This window comes from Coregonus lavaretus, assembly GCF_964263955.1.
Source record: "Coregonus lavaretus genome assembly, chromosome: 26".
Classification (NCBI taxonomy): domain Eukaryota; kingdom Metazoa; phylum Chordata; class Actinopteri; order Salmoniformes; family Salmonidae; genus Coregonus; species Coregonus lavaretus.
In genome coordinates this window covers 34,404,319-34,422,773 of record NC_140013.1, presented here as the reverse complement: position 1 = coordinate 34,422,773, position 18,455 = coordinate 34,404,319, and the positions used below count along the sequence as shown (strand labels likewise).

Sequence of the window (18,455 nt, the reverse complement as noted above, 5' to 3'; positions counted from 1 at the left end):
AAAGCAAGCATTGTATTGTAAATGTTTTGAATTTAAAATTGACTGATATAGGCTAATTGACTTTTTGCCCAGTTTACCAAAGGCCTACTTGACCAACCCTACTCCTCATCAGCCAAATTTATACTGAATATGTAAGAGTGTACACTGATCAGGGATCAGTCACGCACATGCAAATCATGACGTCTACGTCCCCACCCCCAATTAGTAAATCACGTGTGTTTATTAGCCGACCCTCAGATAACGTTGACTGTTTTTTTTTTATCTCTCCGGTCTCATCTGCCGCCCCTCGTGGTTTCAAGTAGCTGCAGGGCCTCTTAAGTGAATTTGCTGTTTCCGGATCAAAACATCATGGCCAAGACCGGATTCTGCGATTCCATGCCACTGCTGGACTTGCACAAGAAGGTGAGTTTGAAGTTGAAATAGAATGCGTAAAGTTTTGTATATTCGACGTCCTATAATGTGTCCAAACATTTACATGCGCGCAGCACAGGTGATCCACACCTGCGCGTTTGTTTATTCCTTCCCAAGTAAAACAACTGAATATGAACTTTCTGGGTTTGGGTGGGAATGGTTTCATAGAAAATGTGTAGCCCTTGATCATGACGCTCAGTTCCATTACATTACAGATGTCATTGGACGAAGGCATCTTCTGTACGGGGGAGATTTGTTAAGCGTGTTTTCACAAATAGTCGTCTTTTAAAATAACCGATCTCAGACCTTTTTAGTATATTCTGGCCTTCTGTAGCTCAGTTGGTAGATCATGGCGCTTGCAACGCCAGGGTTGTGGGTTCGTTTCCCACGGGGGGCCTGTATGAAAAATGTATGCACTCACTAACTGTAAGTCGCTCAGGATAAGAGCGTCTGCTAAATGACTAAAATGTGAAGGTAAAAAAAAAACATGAAAAGGCAAAATAACTAGTTTTTTTGTACTGCCTTTGAATTAGGACTCAACTCTTTTGCCAGTTCACATTACCTTTTTTTATGCCTCAGTCCTCTTTGCATTCACATTGCTATGTTTAGAAACGAACCAAGATCTTTTTCCAACATTCACTCAATGCACTCCGGGTTTTTACTAAGTGCAGGACAAGCCATTCCATCAGAACGTGTTATTGAACAGCTATATATAGCCTACCTAATTACATTTAGGAAGCTAATAGATTGCATTTAGTTAAAAGATGAGACATAACAATTTTAATCAGAAGCTACTATTAACTTGTAAATATTATTGGTTACAGAATAAATAGCAGAATAAGAACTGCAGATTAAGGCTACTGCCCCTTTAAGAGCTATAATTGATTTTGTACCATATGTTGTGATTCTCACCAACTATGTTGTCTTCTCACACTATTCAAACGCCACAATCGAATAATCAGATTATGACGCTGTCTTGGCCTATAGATCAAATACTGCAAACAAATAATCTTTACTACAAACGTTTTGTACAATCACTCATGTGTGGTGCAGGAATAATGACAAGCGCACCTGGGAAGCTTTGTGTGCACATTGCCCTAAAAAAGGGAACCGGACCGAGAAATTCAAGCGAACCAAACTCAGACCACCTTTCGAGATGGTCTCAGTTCGGTTGGCTACGGGGGCTCTTTTGAGCGGTCTGAGTTCCTTTTGTAGTGTTCACACTGAACATACACTTAAGCGAATCGCACTGAGTACAAAAATTGGCTGAAAGGGACCAAGTGTGAACACCCTAACACACATTGCTTGTGGTACGGTTTATGAAACATAAATACCTTTCATATCCGCAATAAATACTTTTCTAAAAACAAAAGGTTAAATTGATACACACCTATATAGGGTTATGGTTTCTACATGGCCATATTTCCATGTCACAGCGCTTGTTGGTGGAAAACAGACGGAAGACTGAGGTGACTACCTTGTGTTAATTAGCTACAGTATCTGCATATCCGAACACCTGTGTAAACGGATGACGGACGCCACAAACATGTCGTGACTAAAAAATACTGTTGGCTGCAACTGTGTACAGTAAGAGTGTATTTTGCATTTGTAAAATAATTTTGATGTGATATAAAAGTAGAGGAATTTATGTTTCTAGAACCGCAATTGAAAATTGGTTCACGTTTAGATGGAGTATTTGGCTGTTTTGGTGTGCCTATTATATAAAAATAAAAATAAAGCCTTTTACAAACATTTCATGCAATTCTACGTACTTTTTACATATTAGCGGATTTTTTTTTTTATCCCACACAAATTACCTAAATTACAGGCTAATAATGGACAGAGATACTTAAAAACGTTATGCCTACCTTGCCACCCCAGGCAGAGTACGCCTACCGACAGACAAATGTAAGCTTTAACTGCTGGCTACTCTTCTTCCATGACATAACCCAACGAGAGAAGGTCACACGTGTTTCCCTAAAACCTGTCTGGGTTTTGTTAAGTTGCGTCAATTCAAATCTGGTATAGGAACAAAAGAGGTCAATACACTTATTCTAAAATAGACTAGTATTTTAATTAATGCAAACCACTTCAATGGTAAATATGATGTTCGTATATACGGGTCCACTGAAATACCACGCAGGGCACTCAGAGAACTAAGCCATTGTTATGAGTTCTTCTTAAAATACTCTGACAGAGATAGTTCCCGCTCCCTGCTGGCCAATCAGAGTAGAGACTGAGCGTGGTTTAGACTTACTCAGCCAATCGTTGGCGCACAGGCTGGTCCCAGTCCCTTGGCGCTCCACTGTTGCCAGGCATAAGTTTGTTATCATCACAACCTGTAGAGTCATCACCCATAGACACTGTTCCCCTGTACTCCTTGTACCTACGTCCTTGGACGGTTCACAGATCACAAAGAGGCAGTGTTCGTGTCTGTGAGAAATACAAGTCTTATCTCATCCTACCCCCTAACGTTCCTCACATGAATCACAGCTTGTTATGTGAAACAATTTATATCAGTACAGTACAAACCTTTTATGTTTAATAATTAATGCATTCTTTCTAAGCTAGTCATCACATCTAGATCCCCACAGTTTAAACATCTTCTATTGTACATAAAGTGAATAGCTTAATCAATTAATAGTGACAGAATTATACTGAACAAAAATATTAACTACCATGCAACAATTTCTACGATTTTACTGAGTTACAGTTCATATGAGGAAATCAGTCAATTGAAATAAATAAATTAGGCCCTAATCTATGGATTTCACATGACTGGGCAGGGGTGTAACATATGTTAATCATACTCTCCTTGCATTGTGTTTAGTTCAAAGAAATCACCCCAGCCAGTGGTCCCAGTTGATCGTTTATTTATTATCTGTGATAAAATAGGAAACAGCACGTTAGTTCTGCAAGGCTTAATGATGTTGATGGCTGTCGATTGTAAAATATGTAGCATGAAAACTGTGTTAGCAGTGAGCTTATGTGACCATTACATCGGTGCATGCTAGCTAACACATTTATATACAGCAATCATATACCAAAGCACATCCCAGAAAGCCCCTCAATCCCTAACAGGTACCATATACCCACACATGTATGAATCAGGAATGTACAGCGAACTTGTACACATTGTAAAATATAAAAATGGAATACAGTATTCAGAACGTGACATATGCCTTGCATCATATTTTCATACTTGGGAGACCTGACGTTCGCGATCTCCCCATATCTGCAAGCGGGGCCAATAACAACACGCCTTATTGTAATCGGAATTGAACCAACCAATAAGAGTGCTTGAACATTAAATACACATTTATTTAAAGGCAAATGGGTGGGCCTGGGAAGGCATAAGCACAGGGGAGCCAGGCCCAGCCAATCAGAATGAGTTTTTCCCCACAAAAGGGCTTTATGACAGACAGAAATACTCCTCAGTTTCATCAGCTCTCTGGGTGGCTGGTCTCAGACGGTCCCGCAGGTGAAGAAGCTGGATATGGAGGCCCTGGGCTGGCGTGGTTACACGTCTGCGGTTGTGAGGTCGGTTGGACGTACTGCCAAATTCTCTAAAACAACATTGGCTCATGGTAGAGAAATGAACATTTAATTATCTGGCAACAGCTCTGTGGGACATTCCTGCAGTCCACATGCCAATTGCATGCTCCCTCAACTTGAGACATCTGTGGCATTGTATTGTGTGACAAAACTGTACATTATAGTGGCCATTTATTGTCCCCAACACAAGGTGCACCTGTGTAAAGATCATGCTGTTTAATCAGCTTCTTGATATGCAGCACCTGTCGGGTGGATGGATTATCTTGGCAAAGGAGAAATGCTCACTAACAGGGATGTAAACAAATTTGTGCAGAACATTTGAGAGAACTAAGGTTTTTGTGCGTATAGAACATTTCTGGGATATTTTGAAAAATGGGACCAACACTTTTTACATGTTACGTTTATATTTTTGTTCAGAATAGATCACCTCCCAAGCAAAGTCAGCCTCTGAATGTCAAAGAAACGAAACAATGATATCCCAATATGCATCAGATGTAATGTAAGTTACTCGAATCAGGCGTATTGTGAAGTCAATAAATCTGATAAATGCATCATGGGCAAGAAACATTGTTTTTAATAAGAATCAATTATAATTTAGTAGTAGTAGCAAGCTATCAAAGTTGACCTCCGGTGCGCTTTCTCATCTTCGCGCTCTCCTTCTCAAACTGAACAGAACAAAGGCTACAGGCTAGTCTGCGCACAAGATGGTGTATTTTTTGGGGGGACTAGGACTAATCCAAAACTATTTTCGGAAGAAACCTTTGACTGTCCTCCTGAACTGTCACCGTAGCCCTACACATCACAGCCATTGGTTAAGAAGCACACACAAACTTGTTTTGATCAGCAAGAGCAGAGCAGATGGGCACAGGGTTGGAATATCTATTGCAGTGGGTAAATGCAGCCTAGTTTTATTTACACCATCCCAGCATCTTAGAAATACACCATCTTAGAAATATAACTTTGATCTGTGCTTCGTAGCCTATGGATCATTTGATTGAGACCACACAGGCGCACTTAATATTGCGCGCCCAGCGGTAAGTCTGAGATGAGGGGCGGCATCACGCACACATTGATATGTATGTACAGTACCAGTCAAAAGTTTGGACACACCTACTCTTTCAAGGGTTTTTCTTTATTTTGACTATTTTCTAATTGTAGAATACTACTGAATACATCAACTATGACATAACATATATGGAATTATGTAGTAACCAAAAAAGTGTTAACAAATTTAAAATATTTTATATTTGAGATTCTTCAAATAGTCACCCTTTGCCTTGACAGCTTTGCACACTTTTGGCATTATCTCAACCAGCTTCACCTGGAATGCTTTTCCAACAGTCTTGAAGGAGTTCCCACATATGCTGAGCACTTGTTGGCTGCTTTTCCTTCACTCTGCCGTCTGATTCATCCCAAACCATCTCAATTGAGTTGAGGTCGGGGGATTGTGGAGGCCAGGTCATCTGATGCAGCACTCCATTACTCTCCTTCTTGGTAAAATAGCCCTTACACAGCCTTGAGGTGTGTTGGGTCATTGTCCTGTTGAAAAACAAATGAGAGTCCCACTAAGCCCAAACCAGATGGGATGGTGTATTGCTGCAGAATGCTGTGGTAGCAATGCTGGTTAAGTGTGCCTTGAATTATAAATAAATCACACAGTGTAACCAGCAAAGCACCCCCACACCATAACGCCTCCTCATCCATGCTTTACAGTGGGAACTACACATGCGGAGATCATCCGTTCACCCACACCGCATCTCACAAAGACACGACGGTTGGAACCAAAAATATCAAATTTGGACTCCAGACCAAAGGACAACTTTCCACTGGTCTAATGTCCATTGCTCGTGTTTCGTGGCCCAAGCAGGTCTCTTCTTCTTATTGGTGTCCTTTTTAGTAGTGGTTTCTTTGCAGAAATCCGACCATTAAGGCCTGATTCACACATTCCCCTCTGAACAGTTGATGTGTCTGTGACTTGAACTCTGAAGCATTTATTTGGGCTGCAATTTCTGAGGCTGGTAACTCTAATGAACTTATCCTTTGCAGCAGAGGTAACTCTGGGTCTTCCTTTCCTGTGGCGGTCCTCATGAGAACCAGTTTCATCATAGATGGTTTTTGCGACTGCACTTGAAGAAACGTTAAAAGTTCTTAATTTTCCGTATTGACTGACCTTCATGTCTTAAAGTAATGATGGACTGTTATTTCTCTTTGCTTATTTGAGCTGTTCTTGCCATAGTATGGACTTGGTCTTCTACCAAATAGGGATATCTTCTGTATACCCCCCCCCCCCCTACCTTGTCACAACACAACTGATTGTCTGAAAAGAAAATCCACAAATTAACTTTTAAGAAGGCATACCTGTTAATTGAAATGCATTCCAGGTGACTACCTCATGAAGCTGATTGAGAGAATGCCAAGAGTGTGCAAAGCTGTCATCAAGGCAAAGGGTGGCTATTTGAAGAATCTCAAATATAAAATATATTTGGATTTGTTTAAAACTTTTTTGGTTACTACATGATTCCATATGTGTTATGTCATAGTTTTGATGTCTTCACTATTATTCTACAATGTAAAAAATTAAATAAAAACCTTGAATGAGTAGGTGTGTCCAAACTTTTGACTGGTAGTGTATGTACACACTTTGCATTCAGAAAGTATTCAGACCCCTGACTTTGTCCACATTTTGTTACGTTACAGCCTTATTCTAAAATTGATTTTAATTGTTTTTTTCCCTCAATCTACACACAGTACCCCATAATGACAAAGCGAAAAAAGTTTTTTAGAAATGTTACCAAATGTATAAAAAAAACAAATAACTTATTTACATAAGTATTCAGACCCTTACAATGATACTCACAATTGAGCTCAGGTGAATCCTGTTTCCATTGATCATCCTTGATGTTTCTACAACTTGATTGGAGTCCACCTGTGGTAAGTTCAATTGATTGGACATTATTTGGAAAGGCACACACCTGACTATGTAAGGTCTCACGGTTGACCGTGCATGGCAGAGCAAAAGCCAAGCCATGAGGTCGAAGGAATTGTCCGTACAGCTCCGAGACAGAATTGTGTCGAGGCACAGATCTGGGGAAGGGTACCAACAAATGTCTGCAGCATTAAAGGTCCCCAAGAACACAGTGGCCTCCATCATTCTTAAATGGAAGAAGTTTGGAACCACCAAGACACTTCCTAGAGCTCCAGAGTTCCTCTGTGGAGATGGGAGAACCTTCCAGAAGGACAACCATCTCTGCAGCACTCCACCAATCAGGCCTTTATGGTAGAGTGGCCAGATGGAAGCCACTCCTCAGTAAAAGGCACATGACAGCCCGCTTGGAGTTTGCCAAAAGGCAACTAAAGGACTCTCAGACCATGAGAAACAAGATTTTCTGGTCTGATGAAACCAAGTTTGAACTCTTTGGCCTGAAGGCCAAGCGTCACGTCTTGAGGAAACCTGGCAACAACCCTACGGTGAAGCATGGTCATGGCAACATCATGCTGTGGGGATGTTTTTCAGCGGAAGGGACTGTGAGACTAGTCAGGATCGAGGGAAAGATGAACGGAGCAAAGTACAGAGATCCTTGATGAAAACCTGCTCAGGACCTCAGACTGGGGCGACGGTTCACCTTCCAACAGGACAACGACCCTAAGCACACAGCCGAGACAACACAGGAGTGGCTTCAGGAAAAGTCTCTTAATGTCCTTGATTGGCCCAGCCAGAGCCCGGACTTGAACCCGATCGAACATCTCTGGAGAGACCTCAAAATAGCTGTGCAGCGACACTCCCCATTCAACCTGACAGAGCTTGAGAGGATCTGCAGAGAAGAATGGGAGAAACTGCCCAAATACAGGTGTGCCAAGCTTGTAGCGTCATACCCAAGACGACTCAAGGCTGTAATCGCTGCCAAAGGTGCTTCAACCAAGTACTGAGTAAAGGGTCTGAATACTTATGTAAATGTGATATTTCAAACAATGTTTTATACATTTGCTAACATTTTATAAAAACCTGGTTGATCTTTGTCATTATGGGGTATTGTGTGTAGGTTTATGGGGGGGGGGGACAATTGAATCAATTTTAGAATAAGGCTGTAACATGACAAAGTGGAAAAAGTCAAGGGGTCTGAATACTTTCCGAATGGTGTGTGTGTGTGTATATATATCTGTGGAAAGAATTAAGAGACCACTGCAAATGTTTCTTAAATCTGCATCTCTACATGTATGACAGCAATTCCATACCTGTGTCTGTTGAATTCCAACACAGGCACACCTCATTCTACTGAATTAGGTACTGATTAGGTGATCACATGAACCAAATCTTATTTTTAACGAGAAAAAGTATAAAAACCACTGCTGTGGTCATCACTATCCTCTTGCAATAGGACCAGCTGGATGGCAAAAACAGTGTTAATAGTACCTCAAAAGTAATATTAATCAAAAAATAACTACTGACCATGCCAAAAGACTTGAAAAGGAAAGTTTTGAGTGAGGAAAAGAAGGGGTCAATCTGGCTTTACTGGCAGAGGGATACAGTAGGCCACAGGTTGCTTCCATCCTTATAATTTCAAAGACTGCGGTTCATAAGAACAAGGTCAAGCAGCAGACGTTGGGGACAACAAAGCTACAGACCGGCAGAGGGCGAAAACGACTCTACTGACCGGGATGACTGCCAACTCATTCGAATGTCACTCAACAACCGTAGGATGACATCAAGTGACCTACAAAAAGAATGGCAAACGGCAGCTGGAGTGAAGTAAATGGCGAGGACGGTCCGAAACAGGCTCCTAGGGGCAGGGCTGAAGTCGTGCAAAGCTAGAAAAAAGCCCTTCACCAATGAGAAGCAAAGAAGAGCCAGGCTGAGGTTTGCAAAAGACCATAAGGATTGGACCATAGAGGACTGGAGTAAGGCCATCTTCTCTGATGAGTCCAATTTTCAGCTTTGTCCAACACCTGGTCGTTTAATGGTTAGATGGAGACCTGGAGAGGCCTACAAGCCACAGTGTCTCGCACCCACTGTGAAATTTGGTGGAGAATCTGTGATGATCTGGGGGTGCTTCAGCAAGGCTGGAATCGGGCAGATTTGTCTTTGTGAAGGACTCATGAATCAAGCCACGTACAAGGTTGTCCTGGAAGAAAACTTGCTTCCTTTTGCTCTGACATTGTTCCCCACGCCATTGCGCCAAACCACGCCACACAGCCAGGTCAATCAAGGTGTGGATGGAGGACCACCAGATCAAGACAAGACCCTGTCATGGCCAGCCCAATCTCCAGACCTGAACCCCATTGAAAACTTCTGGAATGTCATCAAGAGGAAGATGGATGGTCACAAGCCATCAAACAAAGCCGAGCTGCTTGAATATTTGTGCCAGGAGTGGCATAAAGTCACCCAACATCAATGTGAAAGACTGGTGGAGAGCATGCCAAGACGCATGAAAGCTGTGATTGAAAATCAGGGTTATTCCACCAAATATTGATTTCTGAACTCTTCCGAAATTAAAACATTACTATTGTGTTGTTTAAAAATGAACATGAACTTATTTTCTTTGCCTTATTCAAGGTCTGACAACACGGCATCATTTTTGTTATTTTGACCAGTTGTCATTTTCTGCTAATAAATGCTCTAAATGAAAATATTTGGGAGAAATGTTGTCAGTAGATTATAGAATAAAACAAAAATGTTATTTTTACCCAAACACATACCTATCAATAGTAAAACCAGAGAAACTGATAATTTAATCTCAGGAGGGATTTTGTCCCACTCCTCTTTGCAGATCTTCTCCAAGTCATTAAGGTTTCGAGGCTGACGTTTGGCAACTCGAACCTTCAGCTCCCTCCACGTATTTTCTATGGGATTAAGGTCTGGAGACTGGCTAGGCCACTCCAGGACCTTACTGTGCTTCTTCTTGAGCCACTCCTTTGTTGCCTTGGCCGTGTGTTTTGGGTCATTGTCATCCTGGAATACCCATTTTCAATGCCCTGGCTGAGGGGGTTCTCACCCAAGATTTGACGGTACATGGCCCCGTCCATCGTCCCTTTGATGCGGTGAAGTTGTCCTGTCCCCTTAGCAGGAAAAACACCCCCAAAGAATGTTTCCACCTCCATGTTTGACGGTGGGGATGGTGTTCTTGGGGTCATAGGCAGCATTCCTCCTCCTCCAAACACGTTGAGTTGATGCCAAAGAGCTCCATTTTGGTATCATCTGACCACAACACTTTCACCCAGTTCTCCTCTGAATCATTCAGATGTTCATTGGCAAACTTCAGACGGGCATGTATATGTGCTTTCTTGAGCATGGGGACCTTGCGGGCGCTGCAGGATTTCAGTCCTTCACGGCGTAGTGTGTTACCAATTGTTTTCTTGGTGACAGCTGCCTTGAGATCATTGACAAGATCCTCCCGTGTAGTTCTGGGCTGATTCCTCACCGTTCTCATGATCATTGCAACTCCACGAGGTGAGATCTTGCATGGAGCCCCAGGCCGAGGGAGATTGACAGTTATTTTGTGTTTCTTCCATTTGCGAATAATCGCACCAACTGTTGTCACCTTCTCACCAAGCTGCTTGGCGATGGTCTTGTAGCCCATTTCAGCCTTGTGTAGGTCTACAATCTTGTCCCTGACATCCTTGGAGAGCTCTTTGGTCTTGGCCATGGTGGAGAGTTTGGAATCTGATTGATTGCTTCTGTGGACAGGTGTCTTTTATACAGGTAACAAGCTGAGATTAGGAGCACTCCCTTTAAGAGTGTGCTCCTAATCTCAGCTTGTTACCTGTATAAAAGACACCTGGGAGCCAGAAATCTTTCTGATTGAGAGGGGGTCAAATACTTATTTCCCTCATTAAAATGCAAATCAATTTATAACATTTTTGACATGCGTTTTTCTGGATTTTTGTTGTTGTTATTCTGTTTCTCACTGTTCAAATAAACCTACCATTACAATTATAGACTGATCATTTCTTTGTCAGTGGGCAAACGTACAAAATCAGCAGGGGATCAAATACTTTTTTCCCTCACTGTATGTGTGTGTGTGTGTGTGTGTGTGTGTGTGTGTGTGTGTGTGTGTGTGTGTGTGTGTGTGTGTGTGTGTGTGTGTGTGTGTGTGTGTGTGTGTGTATGTATATCTATCTCTCCTAATAAGCAACTCATTCTAAAACACTGAGAAATATTGACATTTCGTCAATCACAAATTACATGACCCTCCCCTGGACTAGATAAAGAAATTACTAAACCCTCCGCTTTACTGAAATTGAAAAAGCATGACCCTCCCCCATTTTCCTCAAGGTAACCATTTCTGTACATTTCGATCTGTCACTAAGATGTATTTTTGGCTGCCTCCAAAACAGGCTGCCGAAGAGAGACGAGCCCCCTTAAGAGCCTTGGCCAATGCCTGTGTGCCCAAAGAGCGCTGGCAGCCCCAGGAGGGAGAGCCCAGGGGGACCCACCAGAAGACTGAGCCAGAGCGCAGATGGGTACGCCACTTCTCTCCTTCTGCCATAGCCTGACCTCCCTTCTATTCCATTTCCTCTTCCGTCTGTTCTGGAGTGTAGTCATTAGTCCAAACAGTAAAATTTGAGTTTCTATTGGACAAATTCAGTGAGGTTCTATTCAGTTTGCTTCCGTTTAAGAAATGTTTTGCAACAGAATCGGCGTAATGAATAGACCCCAGCTGCGAGGGCCCACATTCAAGTGCCTATACTCATTGCTGTGTCTCTCACCCCGTTGAATGCTCTTTCTAGTCTTTATGCCTCAAGTACGCTTCAGATCAAATCCTTTATTGAAGTCTCAGAACAGTATGTGGAGTCTCCATATTAATGCACTCTTAACAATACCTTATGTTTTGACATCTTATCCTTCCTCTATGCCACGCTCTGTGTTAATTTAATTGTCCTGCTGTGTATGTCTGAGCAGGCCTGGAGGCTGCCTGTGTCGACAGACGATGGCATTATCATTGGCTTCCATGAGGACGACAGCCCCTCACATTCAGGTCACTGCAATATACTTCTGTACCAAATATAGCATATAATTGTATGTTAGCCTTGTGTCTGTACTAAGTTAACCCTCTCTCTACTATGGTCAGATGGCTGTATGGAGGAAGAGGCTGTGCTGCTCTACCTCCATGGCCTCCAGGGTCTCTATAGCCTGCAGGCGTTGGTGCCTGGCCTGCTGCGTCATGAGACTGAGCTGGCCATGGAGACGCTGGGGCTTATCTATGACAGGAGCTACGCATGGGACATCTTCTCTGACATGATGGTGAGGGGGGGTGGGGGTGTAATAGAGGTGGAGCCATGTAATGAGTAACCTTGACTCAGACCCAGGGAGTCTTGTTAGATCCCAGAGTTAATTCCTAGGCTTTAGCTCACACTCTTGTCGCAACTTAGGAAAGTTGATCAAGATTGGGAGGAGGCTTGTATTATTAGTCCAGAATCGCTCTACATTTCAATTACATTTACATTACATTTACATTACATACATTTTAGTCATTTAGCAGACGCTCTTATCCAGAGCGACTTACAGTTAGTGAATACCCTTTATTTTTATAAAAAAAATTATACTGGCCCCCCATGGGAATCGAACCCACAACCCTGGCGTTGCAAACGCCATGCTCTATCAACTGAGCTACATCCCTGCCGGCCATTCCCTCCCCTACCCTGGACAACGCTGGACCAATTGTGCGCCGCCCATGAGTCTCCCGGTCGCGGCCGGCTGCGACAGAGCCTGGATTCGAACCAGGATCTCTAGTGGCACAGTTAGCCCTGCGATGCAGTGCCTTAGACCACTGCGCCACTCAGGAGCTTACAATCACTAACCACGTTTCCATCCACAGTTTATATGTGCGTAGAGTCATACCGTATAATTTTTTTAAAAATAAAATCACAACCGCTGTGATGCAACAGGATGTTTTGGTACAATTTTATAAATGCAGACAGATCATTTGTTCGTTCAACATGGTGGGATCTTTTTGTGTCGGCGAGATATTGATTTAGCAACCATTAACTTTGAGTCACGCGATGACATGGTGTGCCAAGACCGGAGTAGGCACAATTGCTATTTAACGCAACAGTTTTTGTGACAAAACTATCGGTAGAGTTTTCGGTACATGAGAACTTCAGAGATAAAGTAAATTTTGTGCACTACGTCACGCACTGATTTTGATCTGCAACGAGTCAGTTTGGTGGAAACACCACTGATGGGGAATGTGTTTGAATATCCGCATGAAAGTCTTTCGCCAATTGGATGGAAACCAAGCTAGTGAAGTTATTTTGTTATTCATTGACATGGTCTTCTTTTCCAGAGAAGTCAGTTGCGGTTCACCTTCCCCAATGCAGACCTACCCAGACCATTCACAAACGCCACCCGCGCCATTCTGGTCGACTGGCTCATCCAAGTCCATGTGAGTTGCCCTCGAGTCCCTCTACTATTTATCTAAAAGGATTTCCTGATTTAGGAAATGCGCACTTGACAACAGGTTGACCCTCCATAGTGAAGAAGTTTTTAAGTAGGTGCCCTTCAGCTTACCTAAGACAAAATGTATGTGGTAGAATTCACTGTGTGCTCCCCATCACTCCTTCCTTCCTCTTACAGGAGGTTTTCCATTTCTCAGAGGAGACCCTCTACCTGTCTGTCCACCTCCTGAACCGCTGTCTACACCAGATCAAGGTGAACACAGCCAAACTGCAGCTGCTGGGAGTGGTATGTCTCTTCCTGGCTGCCAAGAAAGAAGAGTGTCTTCTCCCTGAGGTATTCTACATCAGACCTGGGTCAGATACATATGGTGTTCTCCACCAACGTTTTCCCTCACTGAAGCCATTATGCATAGCTTGGTGTGCATAATCAAGTAAGCGTTGGATATACAGTGAGGGGGAAAAAAGTATTTGATCCCCTGCTGATTTTGTATGTTTGCCCACTGACAAAGAAATGATCAGTCTATAATTTTAATGGTAGGTTTATTTGAACAGTGAGAGACAGAATAACAACAAAAAAATCCAGAAACACGCATGTCAAAAATGTTATAAATTGATTTGCATTTTAATGAGGGAAATAAGTATTTGACCCCCTCTCAATCAGAAAGATTTCTGGCTCCCAGGTGTCTTTTTATACAGGTAACGAGCTGAGATTAGGGGCACACTCTTAAAGGGAGTGCTCCTAATCTCAGCTTGTTACCTGTATAAAAGACACCTGTCCACAGAAGCAATCAATCAGATTCCAAACTCTCCACCATGGCCAAGACCAAAGAGCTCTCCAAGGATGTCAGGGACAAGATTGTAGACCTACACAAGGCTGGAATGGGCTACAAGACCATCGCCAAGCAGCTTAGTGAGAAGGTGACAACAGTTGGTGCGATTATTCGCAAATTGAAGAATCACAAAATAACTGTCAATCTCCCTCGGCCTGGGGCTCCATGCAAGATCTCACCTCGTGGAGTTGCAATGATCATGAGAACGGTGAGGAATCAGCCCAGAACTACACGGGAGGATCTTGTCAATGATCTCAAGGCAGCTGGGACCATAGTCAACAAGAAAACAATTGGTAACACACTACGCCGTGAAGGACTGAAATCCTGCAGCGCCCGCAAGGTCCCCCTGCTCAAGAAAGCACATATACAGGCCCGTCTGAAGTTTGCCAATGAACATCTGAATGATTCAGAGGAGAACTGGGTGAAAGTGTTGTGGTCAGATAAGACCAAAATTGAGCTCTTTGGCATCAACTCAACTCGCCGTGTTTGGTGGAGGAGGAATGCTGCCTATGACCCCCAGAACACCATCCCCACCGTCAAACATGGAGGTGGAAACATTATTCTTTGGGGGTGGACAACTTCACCGCATCAAAGGGACGATGGACGGGGCCATGTACCTTCAAATCTTGGGTGAGAACCTCCTTCCCTCAGCCAGGGCATTGTAAATGGGTCGTGGATGGGTATTCCAGCATGAAAATGACCCAAAACACACGGCCAAGGCAACAAAGGAGTGGCTCAAGAAGAAGCACATTAAGGTCCTGGAGTGGCCTAGCCAGTCTCCAGACCTTAATCCCATAGAAAATCTGTGGAGGGAGCTGAAGGTTCGAGTTGCCAAACGTCAGCCTCAAAACCTTAATGACTTGGAGAAGATCTGCAAAGAGGAGTGGGACAAAATCCCTCCTGAGATGTGTGCAAACCTGGTGGCCAACTACAAGAAACGTCTGACCTCTGATTGCCAACAAGGGTTTTGCCACCAAGTGCTAAGTCATGTTTTGCAGAGGGGTCAAATACTTATTTCCCTCATTAAAATGCAAATCAATTTATAACATTTTTGACATGCATTTTTCTGGATTTTTGTTGTTGTTATTCTGTCTCTCACTGTTCAAATAAACCTACCATTAAAATTATAGACTGATCATGTCTTTGTCAGTGGGCAAACGTACAAAATCAGCAGGGGATCAAATACTTTTTTCCCTCACTGTATGTCGGGTTCTTCCAGACCTCCAAACACTGACAGTGGAAGCTACAGGAGAAGGGCATTGGGCAGGGTTGTTTTTGGACCAGGCCTTTCTCTAGTATTCTCCAACCCCCTCACTCTCTCCTCCAGGTGTCTGAGCTGTGCTTCCTCATGGAGAATGGCTACTCCAATAGACAGCTGCTCCGTATGGAGCGCCGGGTCCTCACTGAGCTGAAGTTTGAGCTTTCCCACTGCTCTCCGCTGCACTTCCTGCTCCTCTCTGCCTCAATCGCCCACTGCAGCGCCAAGGTGGGTGAATCCTCAACACTTTAACCCAGAGCAGAGTTTGGCCAGGTTTTAGAATGGATGCCATGTTGGCTATTTATTCTCTAAATGTTGGTGATGTAACAATAGGAGTGCCTCTGAGAGTTCCCTATGAAATGACAGAGCAGTGCATTTAACAGATGTTTTATTGTTTAGCATTCAGGATAATGTGTATCCAAGTTGGTGCCGTGTTGTGATGTCAACAAATTGCATATCTGCCTTCACTGGACATCTTCATAGGGATTTGAAACTTTCAGAAATGAACCGCACAATGCGGAAGCGTCAATTATCACTTAGCAAGTGCTATGGAGGAGAAAGTGGCGCCCTCAATGTTCAGACAGAAACCACATTGGCCAAATGACCCCTTGAACCTAGTTGCTAGTCAAGCTGCTCATATTATCAGGTCCACATGAACATGTTAGTAATCTTCTGAGATGTGCAGCACAACCGCAATAAAGACAACCTGGAACATCCCCTTTACTCGTCTCTACGTGCAGGTGGTGTGGATGGCCCGTTACCTGCTGGAGCTCTCTCTGCTGGAGGGACAGTGTGTGGTGTTCCTGGCTGCCCACCTGGCTGGTGCTGCCCTCTGTCTGGCTCGCAGGGTACTGCAGGAGCCCCCCACCCCAGAGGGAGAGACTGCCTGGTGTGTTGCCTCCAGTATCCATGTAGGCAGGTGAGGATAAGCTCTTTCTTGATTGTCCCCCCCAAAAAATATCATTGTCTCCACACTGATTGCAAATCTACTTGACATATGATACCCAATCATTTTCACTATCAGACTTTGAAGTGTAATGTACTTCTTCTGTTGTCTTTTGACGCCACCTCTTTCTCCTGTCTGCCTCCTTCAGTGAGACGACCCTGCTGAAGATAATGCTCATCCAGGCAGGGGCTGCAGCCCGGGCCCAGAGCAGAGAGACCCGCGCTACTTTCCTCAAGTACTCCACAGCAGGGACCATGCACGTCAGCAGCCACCCGACCCTGCTGAGTGCCCCCTGTCTGCTGGGCCTGCCCACTACACACACTTGAAGCCCCACAGTAGCCTACACATGAAGAGGAGAGTGGGGTGTGTGTCACTGTTTTTCTATGGGAATGGGCCATTGTAGGAGGAATGAGGATTACATTATGATGAATTCAGGGAGGCGGACATCCTAATTGAGGACTGACTAGCAAAGGGTCCCCTACAGTCACCTTTTACCTCAGACAGACATTTCATATTGTAAACGAGCAAGCTTGAGATGAGATGAAGGCTTGCGAGAATACATTTGACCCACCACATCAAGGAGAGGTGTGAGGGGGAGGAAGGGGACATCAATATAATATGCAGTACTGAACTGACTTGTCTGCCTGTTCTGGACTGGCCAGTGCCACATTTATTTTATGCTCTTATCTTGGATCTAATTGTGAATCAAAAAATAACAAGTTTTGTCTTCCGATGACTGTCAGTTTTTTTTTTTACTGTTTCTTGTAAAATGTTGGGACAAAGCAGGCTTCAATTGTTTAAATGTGACATGGTTTATTGGAACTTTTTAATAATGTTAAATAAAGTTGTCTGCTGCTAAATGTCAGTCTGCTGGCATTTTTTGTAAGATACCTCTAAGTTTCTGCCTGCCCTTATTCATATAGCCTGGCTATCTAGCTGATGCTGTCTGGTCAGAAAGAGTATGACATTGTTGCCGCCCATAGCATTGAATGCAAGGGAATCCAGCGAGCATTTGACCTCCCTTGATATATTTTTAAAATAAAATAATAGCCAATCAGCATTGTGCTAAACTGAGTGAGCTCAGCTGTGAATGGTCCTGGCACACAAAAACGTGTCAAGGGAAGCCAGTTTGGATTTGGCTTGAGACCAATCACATCAGAAGCCAAACATCATTTACAGCAAAAAAACGTTCATTGTTGCATATATTTGTGTCCTTGTCCTCCGGTGGCTAGCTAACTAAAATCATCCCTTTCCTAAATTAGCCATGGACAGAGATGGGTATTTGGTCTTGTGGTTTTACTTAATTCTCAGTACTGGCCAATGATGATAATGGTGATTCTGATACAACTATAAATTGATACATTGTGCCTCTGGCCTGAGGGAATGGAAGTTCAACATGTAGCTAGATGTAGTATGCTAATGTTAACTAGCTGGCCTGGCGCATCATTGCCAATGAAAGGAAGTTAGGCTAGCAAACAAGCATTTTAGCCAAGTAGCCTAGGACAACAAAAACTAAAAGCATGTACTGTATGACAGAGTCATAGACCGTTTAGGCAACATGAAAGATGATGGCATTGGCGTTTCTCTACAAGTAGGGTGAGTCAACATGTTTTTCTACTTGCACGCGCACACACAGAAATCTACCATGGACAGCCACTTATTTAACTTAGGTTGATTGGACTAAATCGTTTTTGGTATCTTTTAGTTGTCACTGTATTAGACTAAGAATAGGTGATTAGATTATGTTGAAGTTGAAATTGTGCTGGAATAGTGGAGGCGGCTCCTATTTTCTTTGCCACTTGCGGTAACTCCGTGGTTCTAAATCAATAGTTGTTTGTAGTCCGAAAATTTAGGAAACATTAACTTGCTTGACCATGCTGTAGGTCATGTAACTGTTTGTTACATGCAATATGTTTTGTGGACTTCACCGGACAGATGTTGCTCTCCAGTTTTGTAATGAAACAAATGTGTGGTTGAATTTATTCTGCCACTGTGTCTTCGTATTGTCTCGGCCTTAGCCTATATATCACAGTGTCAAGGCATAGTAACTAACAGGTTATAG

General features: G+C 43.3%; 1 protein-coding gene across 1 annotated transcript; it reads left to right on the top strand.

The window, feature by feature from the left end:
• Positions 1–348: 348 nt before the first annotated feature.
• On the top strand, positions 349–16,719 carry LOC311101999 (G2/mitotic-specific cyclin-B2-like; the record flags this gene model as incomplete). The annotated part of the gene is made up of 9 exons (XM_084143223.1): positions 349–402; positions 11,302–11,424; positions 11,864–11,939; positions 12,033–12,205; positions 13,248–13,346; positions 13,538–13,693; positions 15,517–15,675; positions 16,188–16,366; positions 16,542–16,719. 9 exons carry the CDS (start codon positions 349–351, stop codon positions 16,717–16,719), a joined length of 1,197 nt encoding a protein of 398 aa, XP_083999349.1.
• Positions 16,720–18,455: the final 1,736 nt, after the last annotated feature.